This window comes from Pygoscelis adeliae, unplaced genomic scaffold (assembly GCF_000699105.1).
Source record: "Pygoscelis adeliae isolate BGI_AS28 unplaced genomic scaffold, ASM69910v1 Scaffold359, whole genome shotgun sequence".
NCBI classification, from domain to species: Eukaryota; Metazoa; Chordata; class Aves; order Sphenisciformes; family Spheniscidae; genus Pygoscelis; species Pygoscelis adeliae.
Window position 1 is genome coordinate 1,071,308 of NW_008825553.1, and position 14,834 is coordinate 1,086,141.

General features: G+C 53.1%; 1 protein-coding gene across 1 annotated transcript in view; it reads right to left on the reverse strand.

The window, feature by feature from the left end:
- The window catches only part of MACF1 (microtubule-actin crosslinking factor 1), a 112,826-nt gene that overhangs the window by 13,222 nt on the left and 84,770 nt on the right, over positions 1 to 14,834 (reverse strand). Inside the window, exons 66-88 of the mRNA XM_009332204.1 lie at positions 13,671 to 13,778; positions 13,087 to 13,305; positions 12,293 to 12,496; positions 10,137 to 10,368; positions 9,183 to 9,409; positions 8,062 to 8,184; positions 7,867 to 7,968; positions 7,335 to 7,436; positions 7,056 to 7,229; positions 6,794 to 6,949; positions 6,437 to 6,634; positions 5,956 to 6,084; positions 5,486 to 5,635; positions 4,515 to 4,670; positions 4,170 to 4,376; positions 3,919 to 4,038; positions 3,502 to 3,671; positions 3,172 to 3,331; positions 2,273 to 2,467; positions 1,442 to 1,570; positions 1,218 to 1,361; positions 892 to 1,080; positions 397 to 543 (exon numbers count right to left, since the gene is read on the reverse strand). Of these exons, the coding sequence (XP_009330479.1) occupies positions 397 to 543; positions 892 to 1,080; positions 1,218 to 1,361; positions 1,442 to 1,570; positions 2,273 to 2,467; positions 3,172 to 3,331; positions 3,502 to 3,671; positions 3,919 to 4,038; positions 4,170 to 4,376; positions 4,515 to 4,670; positions 5,486 to 5,635; positions 5,956 to 6,084; positions 6,437 to 6,634; positions 6,794 to 6,949; positions 7,056 to 7,229; positions 7,335 to 7,436; positions 7,867 to 7,968; positions 8,062 to 8,184; positions 9,183 to 9,409; positions 10,137 to 10,368; positions 12,293 to 12,496; positions 13,087 to 13,305; positions 13,671 to 13,778 (3,741 nt within the window). The remainder of the gene's footprint in view (positions 1 to 396; positions 544 to 891; positions 1,081 to 1,217; positions 1,362 to 1,441; positions 1,571 to 2,272; positions 2,468 to 3,171; positions 3,332 to 3,501; positions 3,672 to 3,918; positions 4,039 to 4,169; positions 4,377 to 4,514; positions 4,671 to 5,485; positions 5,636 to 5,955; positions 6,085 to 6,436; positions 6,635 to 6,793; positions 6,950 to 7,055; positions 7,230 to 7,334; positions 7,437 to 7,866; positions 7,969 to 8,061; positions 8,185 to 9,182; positions 9,410 to 10,136; positions 10,369 to 12,292; positions 12,497 to 13,086; positions 13,306 to 13,670; positions 13,779 to 14,834) is intronic.

Here is a 14,834-nt window from a genome sequence, read left to right on the forward strand (position 1 = left end):
CCTCCCACAGCCTCGCTGGCTGCTCTCCGAAGGGACACAGTGTCCCCAGGTAGGAGGATGGGGTGACGGATGGCTCTACACCCCCCCCCGGCGCTCCCTTTGCACTCGGGAATTCACAACAGGCTCTGCCTTCAAGAAACAACATAAAAAAAGACCCCAAAACCTCATCACAAAGCAACTGCAGAGAGACAGAGAAGAGCAGTGACGGCGCGAGCTTCCCCAGGCGCAGCACACCCCAGCACGGGCGTTTTGGCAAATGCCACCTGGATTTTCCCCTCCTGACAAGTTTCAAACCACCTTCCTGGCGGCTGTCAATGCAGGATGCCTTGTTAATTGATAATCAAAGTTAATTAGTTTCCTATGCATTTCATTTCCTCCCGTCATAGCACGCTTCACCGAAAGCTGCCTATCGAGCGGAGACATACTGTTGCTGCGGGACTTCTCGATGAAAGGCCCGTGGGGGGGCTCAGTAGCTTTCCTCTTGTACGTCTTCGTGACCCGGTCCACGTCTGGCTGTTTCCGTGTCATCTCCTCCATAAAGGACTGTCAAAATACAAAAGGGACAAGAAAACCTTTGCAGTTTCAAGATGTTTTTCGGTCTCCTGTCGCTCCAGATCCTCGCTGGGACGTGCCAAGCCCACAGAGGAGATGTGAGCGTTAAGCACCGGCGATGGGGGCTTGTGGTCAAGCTATTGCACAGCGCTGGTTTGGATCCGCAGACGGTGGAGTTCATCCCCTGGGCTGGCTTTGCTCCCAGGTGACAGCTCCGGTTGGGTCACACGCTGTTTTAATAGGGACTTCCAAGAGAAGTCCATGCCTCCTCCATGGAGGGGCAGGAACCCTGCCCCTGCCCCTCTCCCGAGTGCCCGCCGTGTTTGGCGCTGGGCTCACCTGGTGTTCGGAGATGAGGGCTTTGACCTGATCAATATTTTGTGGCGTGGGCTCCTGGTCCCGCTGGATCAGGGTTGTCTCAGCCCACTGGATCCAAGCCAGGAGCTCTTCCAGAAGCTCCGCGTTCGCCACCAGCTCGGAAAGTGCAGACTCCAGTCTCTGCTGGTGCTGCTTCGCCCACGTGAGAACCTGTTGGAAACGCAGAGACGACCGTCAGCCCAGCGTGGGAAACCCGGGGCAGGAACCAACACCACATGGCCATCCCTGGTGGTGGTGTCCACCACCGCCTCTCACCATCAGCCTGGAACAAAGCCTGGTGGACTCACCTCCTCGAACCTGGCTCGGATGATGGTGATCCAGTGTTTGATCGTGGTGATGCAGTCGGGATGGCAGGCGGCCAGGATGACCTCCCCCATGCCCACTGCTGCGTTCACGTCCACTCTCTTCTCCTCCACTTTCTTCATGAACTCCTGAAAGGCCCAAAGGAATTATTTTGCAATATTCTCCCCCATAAATTTTGCTCGGGTTGCGTTTCAGAGCTCCCCACTACCTTGTGCGCGTCAATGAGGGACTGCAGCGCCTCGGCGTCGTCGGGAAGCGCTCCCCGAAAGCGCAGGGACTGCTCTGCCTCCGAGAGCCACTCCAGCAGCATGTGCACGGCTGTCCTGAACTCCTCTGCCTGTGGCGACAAAAAAGCACAGGCGTTAGCCCTGCTCCTCCCAAAATGGGCCACTCAATTCACTGCTGAGACCTGGAGAGACAAAGGGCTGAAAGGGACTTTAAAAACAAATAAGAAAAGGGGGAAAAAAGCCCTGTCTGTTGGCCTGGGCTTGTGCACCACCAGCAGCCGGGTCCCACGGCAGCCGGGCACCTCCCTCCCCTCGGCATCAGCCGCACTAAAGAACTGAATGTTTTTAAAAACAGCACAACTACCCGTACTCTGACCAATTTGGCACCTGGGCAGTTTATTCTGTAAATTGTCTACTTGACGTAAAAACTACTTAAGAGCCTTCGACCTTTTTTTTTTTTTTTAGCTTCAGTCTAGGTCTCTCTCTTGCACTGGACACTAGCAAACACAACCCCGAAAACCCCCGAACAACCGCTCTATTCCTGCCGTGCGCATCGGTGAGATCTTTTCATCCTCCCTTTTCAAATCAGCCTTTATCGGCTCTTCTTTAGGGAAAAGAGTAAGTAAATAATGGACACCAACCCACTCTGCAGTTCTCACTGGTAACCGCTGCAGGGCTGGGGTGTCCTGCTTGGCCAGGAGATCAGCCCCTGGGCAAAACCTCTTCTCTGAGGTTTGTGTTTGTGTACAGCACAAACCTGTAGCCCCAGCAAAGCTCTCCGAGACCCTTTCCACCCCTAGTCTTCTGCTCACCTGCTTCAAGGCCTGTTCCAGACGGGTTTGTTTGGACACGGACAGCTTGCACACCGTGTCCCACCGGTTGCTCAGCTCCTGCAGCTGCACCTTCACCCAGGTCGTGTCGTCCCGGCTGTTCTCGATGAGCTCCCGGCCGGAGCGCTTGAGCACCTGGACCGTCCCCGTGCGCTTCCCCAGCTCCTTCTGGAAGACCTGGAGGGAGAGAGGGCAGAAGCCGGGCGGGCCCAGTCAGTCCCAGCGGGTTGTTTCACGTGGGGAAGAAAACAGGGGGCACATCTGAAATAGTTTGTACCGTGGGTTTTGCACCCACGTTAGGGATCCGCCACAACCCGGCGTGATGGGAGGGCAGGCAGGTAGGGAGCTAGACAGCGCAGGCAGCTCCTGAGCACGTTTCAGCGTCAGCACACGTGGGCAGGAGCCCCAACCTTCCACCCTGGCAGAAGCAGTCGTGACCTGGAGCAGACGAGCCCTAGCCTGGGAGCTCCGGCTGCAACGCAACGGCCGCCTTGAATGGAAGCCCAAGCCCCGTCTGGTGATTTCAACGCGTGACCTAATCCCAACCCAGGAGCGCCAGTCTCCAAGACACGCTGGAGAGAACTGCCAAGACCAAAGTTTACAGAGGACTATAAATTCAGCCACCTTTTCAAAACTAAACCCTCAACAGATCTGACTGATAGCGTCTCAGAAGAACAGAGCTCCAGCTCCTGTAACCCACGTAAAAGTTTCTTCCTACTTGTTCACCCAGTTTTTGCCCTCCTTGTCCACCACAGCAAAGCAAAGCAGTGAGACACGCAGCTCTGCAGCAAGGCACCAACTCTGGCTCCTCTGTTCTTTGGCTCTTGGGGAAGACAAGCCCTACTCATGTCCCAGAGAAGAGCTGGAAAAGGTGCTCTCACCTTGTGAGCATCCATCAGGTTCATGACCAGATCCAGATCCCCATGGACAGGCTGGTCTTCAGCTAACTGGGGTTCCACCTTGTAGAGCCAGTCCACCAAGGCCTGCAACGCATCCATGAACTGGCCAGAGAACAAGAGGGCTTCTTCCAGCTTGTGCTGCCTGAAAAACAAACATCCCTGTCAACTTCCATGAACAAACTCCCCTCCTCTTGTCATGTCCCAGTGACCTCCTCCAACCACCCCACGAAATCGCTTCCCCTCCTCTGCTCTCCACTTTGATGAGTCCTCGGCAAACAAGTGCTGTTGGTACAACGTTGGGGCTGGACTTACCTTTCCACAGATTTGCCGCACACTGTGTCCCACTTATCCCGGACTTCTCCCAGCAAATTGTCCAGCTTTTGAGTGTCATCTGGAAGCAAGGCTTTTTCTTTGAGGGCTCTGCCCGTCCTGATGGTGGTGTCGTAGACAGGTTGCTTCCCCCCCAGCGTCTTCTGGAACTCCTGGGAACCGGAGAGAAAACAAAACTGTTTCAGAAAGCCTGGCCTTGGGTTTCTGAAGATACACGGTGCTTGTGAAGATCCCCAGCTGAACATTTTCCATGGCAGCGGTAAGCGTGGACGTGCCTTTCCCCTGGCCTGACGGCAGAGGAGGTGCTGCCCTGCTCCCCGTCCCGAGAAAGCACCCTTCCACCCAGCGTCCAGCACCGGTCCCGCATCCAGCACCGGTCCCACTTTGGCAAAGCTCTACCTTGTGTTTGGAGAGCTGGAGCTTGATTTTGTCGGGATCATTGGAAATTTCCAGCTCCGAGTCCAGGTGATTCTCTGCGTCCTCCAGCCAATCAATCAGTTTCTTCCAAGCTTCGTGGAACTGCAAAGAAACAGGAGCAAGTCTGAAACTTAACGGTGGTGGGTCCCCAGTCCCCTTCTGGTCTTGAGACCTCCTGTTCCTCAAGGTTGGCCATACTTTGGGGTCCGTCACACCCTTCCCGTGTTTCTCACCTGCTTGGCTCGCTTCCTGGCATCATCAAGAGCCCGTCCCCGCTCCACCGAGCGCTGGACAACCTTCTCCCAACGGGACTGGACGCTCACCAGCAGGTTCTTGATCAACACCACATCCTGCTTTTGACTGAGAAACTTCAGCTGGTTCCCGGTTTGATCCAGCTCGATGATGCGATCCCGATGAGCGTTCACCTCGTTGGCGAATACCTGCGAACGGCAAAGATGTCCTCTTACCTGTAAGGGAGCTGGACGTGCCTGCGAGCAGCCCGTGGGCGCAGGGGAGATGAGGTGCCCCCCTTGCTCCCTCCATCCCAGGGAGCCGTTGGGTGCTCACGGTGCCGGTACCTTGTGCTCGTCGATCTGGGCCAGCACAGAGTTGAGGATGAGGCTGGCCGGGGGCGCAATGTTCAGGCTCTGCTCGGCCAGCGTGAGCCAGTTGATGAAGTCCTGGAGGGAGTTCTGGAAGTCCGTGGCCAGGGCCAGCGCCTCCTCCAGCTTCGCCTGCCGCAGCGGGGAGGAAGAAAGGGGGGGGGGGGGGGAAAACAACAAAAAAAAAAACACACAGCACGGGAGGGTGAGAGCTCACGATCTGCAGTTTCGCAGACAGAGGCAGCCTTTGTGTCCCTGCCGAAACGTCCCTCTAACAGGAACCTCATCGCCTCGGCCCGGGAACGCGACTTGTTTACCAAGGGGAGGAGGTTTCAGTGAAAGCCACCGCTTTCTTTCAAAACAAGAATCGCCCCTGAAAGGGGAGACCTTCATCGGCACACGAGCAGCTGCGTCACCCTCAGCTTCCTGAGAAAGGGACTGCCATAGGGAGAGCGGCTCGGTAAATGAGGTGGATGGTATTTTGATGGTAACAGCTGCAGCACCGCAAATTTATTCTGGGCTGAGGCCACCGTGTCCCTTGTTTTATCTCATCACCAGCCAAAAGCCTAGGATGGAGTCAGCTCAGAGGAGGATTTGGCCTGCTGTCTCGCAGAGGACCAACAAAGCCTGCCTTTCAGAGCTGCAGGAGGTTTCTTCCCACCTCTCCTCTAAATTAACCCAAAACGCAATTTTACTCTCATTTTCTGTGCGATTTAACCGACTCTGATGACTATCTAGAAAAATAAATAACAGCTTGATGCTCAGACAGCACCATCTGAAAGACAAACCCAACCTGTGCGACCAAGAGAGAGCTTGTCTAAAAAAAAACAACCCAGCCCTGGCCCGCTCCATCCCTCCCGGGGAAAGCAGAGCAGCAAAGCAGGGAGCAAGCGCTGTCAGACCGGCTCACGGGGCAAGGGTGGACAGCATCCCTCCACCGACACTACCTTTCTCTCCTCCATCTTGGTGCTGACCAGACACCACTTCTGCTCCAGCAGCGCTACGCTCTGCTCCGTCTTTGAGCCAGAGCCCGAGTCATCGCTGGCCAGCAGCTGACTGTAGACGTCCTCCTTGGCTTTGAGCTGGCTGTACAGCTCCTGCAAGGGAGGCATCACCGAAGTGTTAGACAAAGGAAGAGCTCAGAGAGGGGCCACGGCTTGCTGCGACTCAGGGTGATGAGAAAATTAGGTTCAGGGCAGGCAGCAAAGTGACAGCCGTGCGTCACTTTGAGCAGAGAAAGGTGGTTAAAGCACCGTGATGCTTGTCCCAGGCATCGAGTGCAAAATTATCTGTAAGAAGAGACCAGAGGAGCACTCTCCTTCCCATCGGATACAGAAGGGAGAAGTTTTGATGCTGATATTTGACAGACAGGAGCTTGCTGAATTAAAAGCATTAAAAATCTCTCCTAAGAAATTACCATGTGGGCATTGAGTTGTTCCCGCGCAGTTTCTGGCAGACCCCCTGTGGGTTTTGATGCCGACAATTGGCTCTCCATCCTCGTTAGCCACAGGAGGAAGTCTTCAATCTCACCATGGAAACCCTGGGCCTGTTCGGGAACATATAATCGGCCACAGATCAGATGACATCAGCCACCATTGATCATGCGCCAGGGTTAACGCTGTGTTTGCTTCAAAACCAGATAAAGAGGCAGAGCTGGATGCACCAGCGCATTAAAGGAAGGTTATACATTGTACCTCCTTAACCACACGGGTCTGCCTGGTCCCTGCCGTGCTTCTGGGCAGGCACCGAACCGCTCCAGGACCAAGAGTTAAATGAAAAACTTGCATAAAAGAAATCCCAGTGTGTCTCTCTAACTCCTTCCCCCTTCATTTCTCCCCAAAAGGACCCTCAGCAGCTCTCTGCGGCACAGGGGGGTACCCCCGACGCGTCTCCCTGACCTGCTGGAGCGTGGACTGCAGCTGCTGCTCCCGCTCCTCCGTCTTCTGCAGCACCGACTCCCAGCACGAGTTCAGCTTCTCCAGGCGTTTTCGCAGGCTGCTCGCGTCGTCCCCTGCGCTCGACTCCAGGAGCTCGTTGCCCGCTTTGTTCACCGTCTCCACGGTCGCTTGGTGGGCCAGGACGTCGTTCTTCAGCACCTACATGAGACGTGGTGGGCCAACGTTGGGACGCCTCTCTAAAACACCCTGTTAATTCCTGCATGCTCTCATGGACTCAAACCAACTCAAACCCTGCATGAGAAATAAACTCCTGCAACGGGAATAGACTAAAAACGGACCTGGAGCGGGAATACTCACATGGTGCTTTGCGAGTTCAACCTCGATGATTTTTGGGTCTCCATTGATGGGTTTTTGCGCGTCGAGCAGCTCCTCGGTGTGGGTCAGCCAGGCCATCAGCTCCGCCAATGCGTGCTGGAACTGGCCGAGTGCCAGGAGAGCGGCTTCTAACTTATGCTGGGCAAGGACAGGGAAGGAAAAGGAAAGTTTAAGTCGGGAAGGAGGGGGAGCATCCCAGCGAGTTTCAACCCCGCACTTGCAAGAGCCCAGATCTTCTCTCTACCTGTCTGTGAGCAATTTTCTCGCCCAAATTCTCCCAGAGATGTTTCAGTTCTGTCAGTGGTTCCTTTATGATGTCTCTGTCTGTCTCATCTGTAGCTTTTTTTAGCATCAGTTCACCTTGGTGATTAAGCTTTTCCATCTCAATCTGCTGCTGGTAAACCTCCATTTTAAACTCCTGCCAAAACAAGCAGGACAAAAACCAGAACAAAATGAATCATTGAGCGCGAGCTCTACGATGCAAAGCAAGCACCGGAGAACTGGTCCCACTCTACCCGCGTACCTTCATCTCGTTCATCTGCTCCTTAACCGTGTTGAGGTCAGTGCCGACAGGAGACATGTTGCAGAGTTTGATCACGGCGTTATCCAGCCAGTCGAACATGGCCTGAAAGGAGGGCCGACACCGTTAGCAAAGGGAATGGCAAAGCGTGCTCCCTCCGCAGCTGGTCGGGGAAACCACCCCGCAACCATGAAACTTGTCTTTTGGGGCAGAGACGCCTGCTTGGCCAGCACACTCTTTTGCAAGCTCTTTCCTCCCCTCCCCTGCTTCCAGCAGAAGGACCTGACGGCAGCCAGGCTCATCCTGCTGCTTCATGCAGAAATGAAGAGACGTTTGGGAAGACAAACCCAGTCAAATGTCTGCTCTTCCTTGGAGTTGGCTGGTGAGCTCAGGCTGTAACAAAGGCTGCAGACACTCACCCAGGAGACATTTCCCTGCTTTGCATTAGTGCAAATCCCAGTACAACTCCAGGGAGAGAACTCGCAGTGGTGTTCCCGAGGTCTACCCACCCCACACACACAGCCCTGCCTCTTACTTGAAGCGTATCTTGGTATTGCACAGCCGACTGCATGGCTTCTTCAAGCTTTTCAAGCCTCTCCTTCCACGTTTTGTTTAGATTTTCCCACGCGTTGTTCATCTGCGGAACACAAGGTTGCCCACAAAATTCGTTAGGCTCTCCCACTCGCTGCTACCTGATTTTATCCGGAGGAGAGGCTGCTGGTTTTCCTACCTCATCAATGCTCTTTTTCACTTCTGGTTTCTCAGTTTCGCCACAGGCAAAAATTAAATCAGTTCCAAGGAGTCGGATGAACTCCAGCTCTTCATGCAAGCCATCCGTCTCCTCTTTAATAGTCTGCATATAACACAGCGACAAAAGAAAAATATTATTAAATGCGCTTCCAAAATTGCCCCATGAACAGGAAGGCTGAAGAACGGAGAGTCCTTCCTGCTCTGGTGTCCTCACCCTGGCCGACAGCCTGACGCCAGACCCCAGGACTAGGTTACCCAGCGAGCAGACGGCTGTCCTGCTCGCCAGCACTGCCACCACCAACCTGGTCTGCTCCCACCTCTGGCCACCGTGGCAATGCTGCTGCGTGCAGAGGTTGGGGGAACTAAAATAAGAACATCCGTATTTAGCTTTACGTGTGCCTGAACTGCCTGGTTGAAGATGTTGTTTACAAGAGATGTACTGTTTACAGGAGTATTTTGTCAATACAGAAATTAGTTTTTGAGACTCCAAAGTTGCAAACCAAAGTCAGGGTGGTTATAAAAGGGAAATAGCAAGGACAAACTTAGCAAAGCATAAAGAAACATCCCTGTTCCCCAAGGTGCAAGTCAAGTCAAATCCACCTGAAGTGGATTTCACCACTTAACTTGAAACAACCAAACACCACCACACAAATCCAAGCCCATCCAGCTTTACAATTATCTCCAGTCTAACCAAAATCTAAATATACACTTCCCACGCTAGACAGCACTCAGATGCCTTCGACTCAGACTGGGAGCAGAACCATGCAAACTTCCACATCACTCAAAACAAGTGGGCACACAACTCTGACCACACGCTTGATAAGCTTCCCAAAACAGCAGCAGATAAAGTGATTTAAGCATCATTTCCTTGTCTGGAACAGGGGGCGGTGGTGGTGGGGAGGGATATGTGAAATACACTTCTGTTTTTTTCCTTGCAGTTCCAAACTGCAATGGAAATAACATTTCATAATCCGACTGCCTGCCTACAAAACTGTTTTACAGCCACTTCTGGCTGTGCTCATATCTACGATCTACCCCAATTTAGCTTACAAGCTGGGTGCAGACAAGTTCCATACGGGGGTACAGTCCTATGGTCCTCACCTCTGCCGCTTCCACCTGCTGCTTGATGATGGAGGGGTCAATGCCTGGGCTCTCCAGGTCGTGAACGATGTCCTGCGTGTCTTTGATGGTAGTCAGGAGGGCTGCCATGTCGTACCAGAACTTCTCTGCAAGCTCCAGGACATCAAGGAACTTCATTTCACGTTCCTCCGCCCGAGCTTTGATGTCTTCCCAGAAGAAGACCATCTGATCCAACTTATCCTGGATAACTGAGGAAGGGAATGAAAACATTCAGTGAAGAAGGAAACCTTTCTACAACTCAAAAGCATTTTGCAAACACTTTCCACGTAGAAATAGCCAACAGAATATTCAAATAGGGATTAAAGATGACCAGGACTATCAGAGCATTAACTCAGAGATACTGAGGGACATGAGAAACTCCAGCTTGCAGAAATAAAGCCTTTATTTAAGCGCAGGCAAGCTCGGGGCAAATTTGCCCACACATTCTCCTCCAAGGAACCTCTGTTCTGGCCACCTCTAGCGTGAAGTCTACGCTCACTCAGTCCATGAGCTGGCTGTTGAGTTGCCAAGAAAGGCGCCAATTAGTGCCAATCGTGTTGACAGGTCTTTTTGTGCTGGGGATGTTCCTTCCCTCCATTAGATGCTGAATCGACACCAACAAATCGTTTCACAGGGGCCACCAACGGTTGCCGCAAGAGACCAGCTCAGGGTGACCAGCTCAGACCTCTGCCTGAGCAGCCACAAATACTTCTTTCTCCTCTGGCTGATACCACCCTGTCTGCTCCAGATGGAAGCAGGCACCAGATATCTGCGTGCAGAGGACTCATCCTTCCTCCTAAGGCCAGGAGACCCTCTGAAATAACCCCTGGGACATCAAAATCTCCCCCATGGTGATGGAGCCATGGTTTGGGTAGGAGAAGCTGGGCAGTGCTACCAGCCCAGCCAGCACCTTCTGTTAAATCCACCCCAAGACACCTTTCGCTGCCAGGTCCTTGTCCGTTCCCTGCGATCGCCCGATCAGCTCTTCCCCGCGGCGTTTCAGAGCCTCGAAGGAGGGCTGCAGCTTCTCCAGCTCCACCGTGGCGTTTTTGTTCTCGCTGATGCACTCCCGGATCTTATCGACCTCGGCAGGGATGAGGGGTGGCATGCGCAGGCGGGAGGAGAGGGTCTCCAGCGTCTCCAGCATGGGCTCGATCTTATCATGGAACTGGAGAGGAGCAAGTCCATTAGGGCAGGCAAGATGAGATTAAGCAACGCTGCATCGCTCCCCTGCGTGTGCAACAGCCCTCAGCGCTGCACCCAGCGGCCTCTCGGAGAGGACAAACATTGCCTGCAACAGCAATTAAACCTGCAGCCTCCTGTTTATGCCTGCCTCCGCTTTCCTCTGCTGCCAACAGCCCCAGGCTGCACCAGCTCAAACCATACATCAGCCATACAGACTCACAGAGCCAGCACAGGCAACTGTGAACCAAACACGGCAGCGATTTGTCGCCGGCTTCAGCCCTACAAAATTCACATTTTTGACCGCTGTCCCACTTCTTGCAGACGGGCAGCGTGGCAAGAAAACCCAATCCCGTTTGTTTGAGCATCCACGCAAAGGTGCTGCTGGAAAAGTGCCCACGTTTGGTGCTGACGGAAATCTCCGCTCGGTGCAACGCCAGCGAGAAAACCACCCCGGCAGGGTCAGCGGGAGATGGTGGAAGGCCGCATGCGCACGGGGAGGAGCGAGCTGCCGCAGAGCTGGGGCTTCAAGAAAAGCAGAACCAGAAAGCCAAGAGTGAGAGAGGAAGGGGGTCTAGCAGGGTTTATTATTATTATTTTTTTTTTTTTTAAAGAAAAGTCAACTTTGGCCTTTAAGATCCCAAACCATCTCTGCTGGTGAGAAGGACAGCTCTGCACTCTGGCTGCTAGCTCAGGTCCCTCTCTGCAGGACACCAGCGTTGGCGTTCGCCAAGTCCCAGGCTCTAACAGCAGAGAGGAGAGGGGCTCTCGGTCCAAAGTTGATCAGGAGCACGCTGGCTCAGCCAACAAGCAGGAGCAAACGGGCAAGTCCAGCCAGAGCGGAGAGCTCCACGCATCGGTGTAAACCGCTCTGAAAGCAAAACCTCTGCTTTGCAGGAAGCATTCCCAGCGGAAGCTGGCCGCGGCCGAGACCAGGCGGCAGTGCAACGAAAGCCATCTCGGAAACGTGATTTCAGGCCCCCGGAGTTAATTATTAAGCACGTCCTGCTGAGCTGCGCACGGACCAGAAATAAAAGTCCGGGTGTAAAATAGAATCAGCCCAAAGAAAGAGCGTAAATGAACATCTGTGGCGGTGGGGCTTACCTCTGTAATCTGCAATGGTGGGGCGCAGTCAACACAAGAATGAAATGGGACCATGTGGGGAGGACGGGCACAGGCAGCAACACACACAGATAACACATTCCACAACGGGAGTGAGAGATGAGACGGGAGGGGAGTGTGGGGGGAAAAACTCGGAGTTAATACAAGTGCAAACCAAGAGAAGTGACTACACAATACAGGAATAAAAAAAAAAAAACAAACACCCAGACATGACAAAAACCAACTGTGCTATGGTAACACGGGGTGAAATGAAACATAACTAGGGGTCATAAACCTCAGCAGCAGGAACTCTTCACCCCCTTTCTGGACTTTAGCACCTACAGTCTCTGCCCTTCCTTTCATATCTCTGCTCCTGCAGCCACTGACCTTCTCTGGAGATGCCCAGACCCTGGAGACGACCGTTAACTCTCCCATACAAAGGATCCCGTGGCCGTTCACTGCACACGCAGCTTATCAGAAATGAAACTTATCTCTCCAAGCTCTTTCAAGAGGCTCTCCGGGCCCTTCCAACCTTGGGTGGATGCCAACACAGCCCCTTTGAACGAGCATCATTATTGAGGTTGTAAAAATTTATTACCCTATTTACTATGTCAAGATTCAAACGCCTTCTCCCCCGCTCTCACAGCCAGCGCTGAGCAGCAGGAAACTACCCTGGAGGTGTCTGACCACGTTGTGCCTTATGAAGGGTTTTACAATCGTAACACTCAGAATAAAACTGCATTTCAAAGCTCGTGGCTTCCCCAGGGGACTGTGACAAGAAGACTCGGCTCCTTTGCACCCCAGCCTACCTGGGTGGACTGCGAGACGGCTTCATCGAGCGCGAGAGCCCGCTGGCACACCTCCTCCTTGATTTTGGCATACATGGCCTCCGCCGTCGAGTATTTTTTCTGCACCATCTCTCCTTCCTCGGGGTTGAGGTCCTTGAGCTGCGGTCCGATTTTCAGCAGCTTGTCAATATGAGGCTTATGTTCAGCAATGGACTCTCTCAGTTGCTAGGGAATAGGGGGGGGAAAAAAAGACATTTGTTTAGAAATCTATTGAAAGCCATTGCCTATTTATTTCATGCAACACTCCAAGAGCAGCGATCGTATCTGGTAGTGAACTCACACCGTGGATTTCTTGAACCAGCATCTGCCAAGCACATGGCACTCGGCTCTTCCTAACATGGCCACAGCTCTGCACGTGCCGGCTCATCGCCCGGCACGGGTCCTTCCCCGGCACAGCCGCCTCCTGACCCTCCCCGCAGGGGACACCACTGAGAAAATTCGCTTTGCAGCTCTCTACCCTAAAAGCACAAAGCTGTTTTCCCTGCCGCAATCAGGCAGGAGATCTGAAGGCAGCCAGGCTCCCTTAGGTGCAGTCTGTATTTTAGTAAGAAGGGCTCCAACGTAACTAGTGATTTCCACATGGTACACTCACAGCACACTTGTATTACATAGGCAGGACCCCCAAAAAGAAGAGAATGGGGGAAAAATATCAGAAGAATTCAGAAAAGAGGCACTCTCGCCCCTGCGAGCGCTGCGCCTCCGCTTAAGGTAGAAGAACCAATGGTGCAGGAGACGCAAACGCCGCGTCCTCTTACCCTCATGTCCTCCTGCTGCTGCTTGAGCTGCTCGTGATCGATGGCCGGAGGGGGCAGCTGGGAGATGAGGGCTTGCGTCTCCTCGATCCACGGATTCAGCTCCTCGTAGGTCTCCCAGAACTGGTTGACCAGGACCTGGGCGCGCTCCAAGCGAGCGTAGCGCTCCGAGTTGAGCTGGCTCACGGCTTCGTACTGTTGCACCAGGGACTCGGTTTTCTCCTAAAAAAAAAAAAGGAGGGAGGAGAGTTATAGCAAGGGATGCAAAAGGGCCCAGGAATAACGCCAGCTGCACGCTGCGAGCTGGAAGAGCAGGAGGTGCCTTTGGTGGCCTTCCACGCGCGCAAGCTGTAATTCCAATTAAAGCAGCCGCAGAAATCTCTGCTGTCCCCCCCCCCTCCTCAAACACTGCAATAAAAATAGGCAATAAAGGAGAGTAATAAATGTAAAGAGATTTCTGCTAACGCTGGTGGGAATTACTAAAGATGGAATAATTTTAAACTACTTCAGCCCGTGCACGAGCTGAGCATTCGCCTCTCTGCCCTCTCTGTCTGCCCCGTCGTGGCAAACAGCGGAGGGAGGCTCACCTGGAGAACAGCTTTTTGTTCCTCCCCGCACGTCCCAAAGATCTCGTTGCGCTGGCTGAACAGTTCGTCCATAGAGTCTTTGTGCCGAATAATGTCGATGGAAAAAGCCTGCAGAAAGGAAACGTCCAAAGAAAGGAAAGAAATCAGAGCTGAGCCCAACCTCTCCCCCCAGCCCATCCACGGGACCCTCCTGCCCGCGCCAGCTGTAGCAGGCAGCAGAGCTCCGCGCGGCAGAGACCACACAAAACTCAGCACAAGTGTCCTGCGGCACACTGAAAATCTGGCTGAAAATGCGGATTACTGCATGTTTTTCTCATGACTCATCTACATCAACCTCTCTCTTTCAAAGGCCTGAAAACAGCCCTTGAAATGAGGTGTCAGTCAACTTCCACACCCAGGGTCCTCACCGGAGGAAAAGCTCTACCATCCATTCGTTAGTGAACGTGTTACCCCCCCGAAACGATGTTCTCCAGAACTGCATCTACCAATAATTTTGCCGTTCCCAAGGTCCACGCGATTAACAGCAGGAAGCCAAGCTGAGCTCAATTTAACTTTATGCTTGACGGTTCAGTCCCCCTCCCTTATAACAATGTCTTCTTTTTCTTTTTTTTTTTTTTAAATCCAATAAGCCTGTATGCTGCTCTGATTGCCGGGGCTGGTAAGGGAAGAAAAGGGCCGTTTATTTAAAGTGCACGTTCTTTCAGGCATGAGCTCATCTCAAAGATATAAAAAAACCCCAGCATCTCTTTGTTCCATGTCTGGCTGCTGGGAGGGAAATGAGGAGTCCCCCACTGCAAGGAACAATGAGCAAAAATCAAATGTAAAAGCACCCTCATTAATCAATATATACATTTCTCTAAACCCTTCCCGCTGCCAGTGTCTGCAAGACCCAGGCAGAGCTTGCTCCGGCAGCCGCAAGGAAAGCTTTCGGAAGGAGCAGCTCTCTCAAGGGGAGTCCAAGCAAGAGCACCCATCCAGCCCTCAACGGCCGTGCAAACGTTTTGGCTCCTGCAAACGGACAGGAGGCTCTTTCCTTCAGAAGCCCAACACTTCATTCCTCTAAATCCTCTTTCTTCCTCGTTTTTTCCTTTTACTTACCCAGGACAAGCGTTGCATCTCTCCTGGTGCTCTGGGCTCAGCGCTACAAACCCCAGGGTAAAGCTG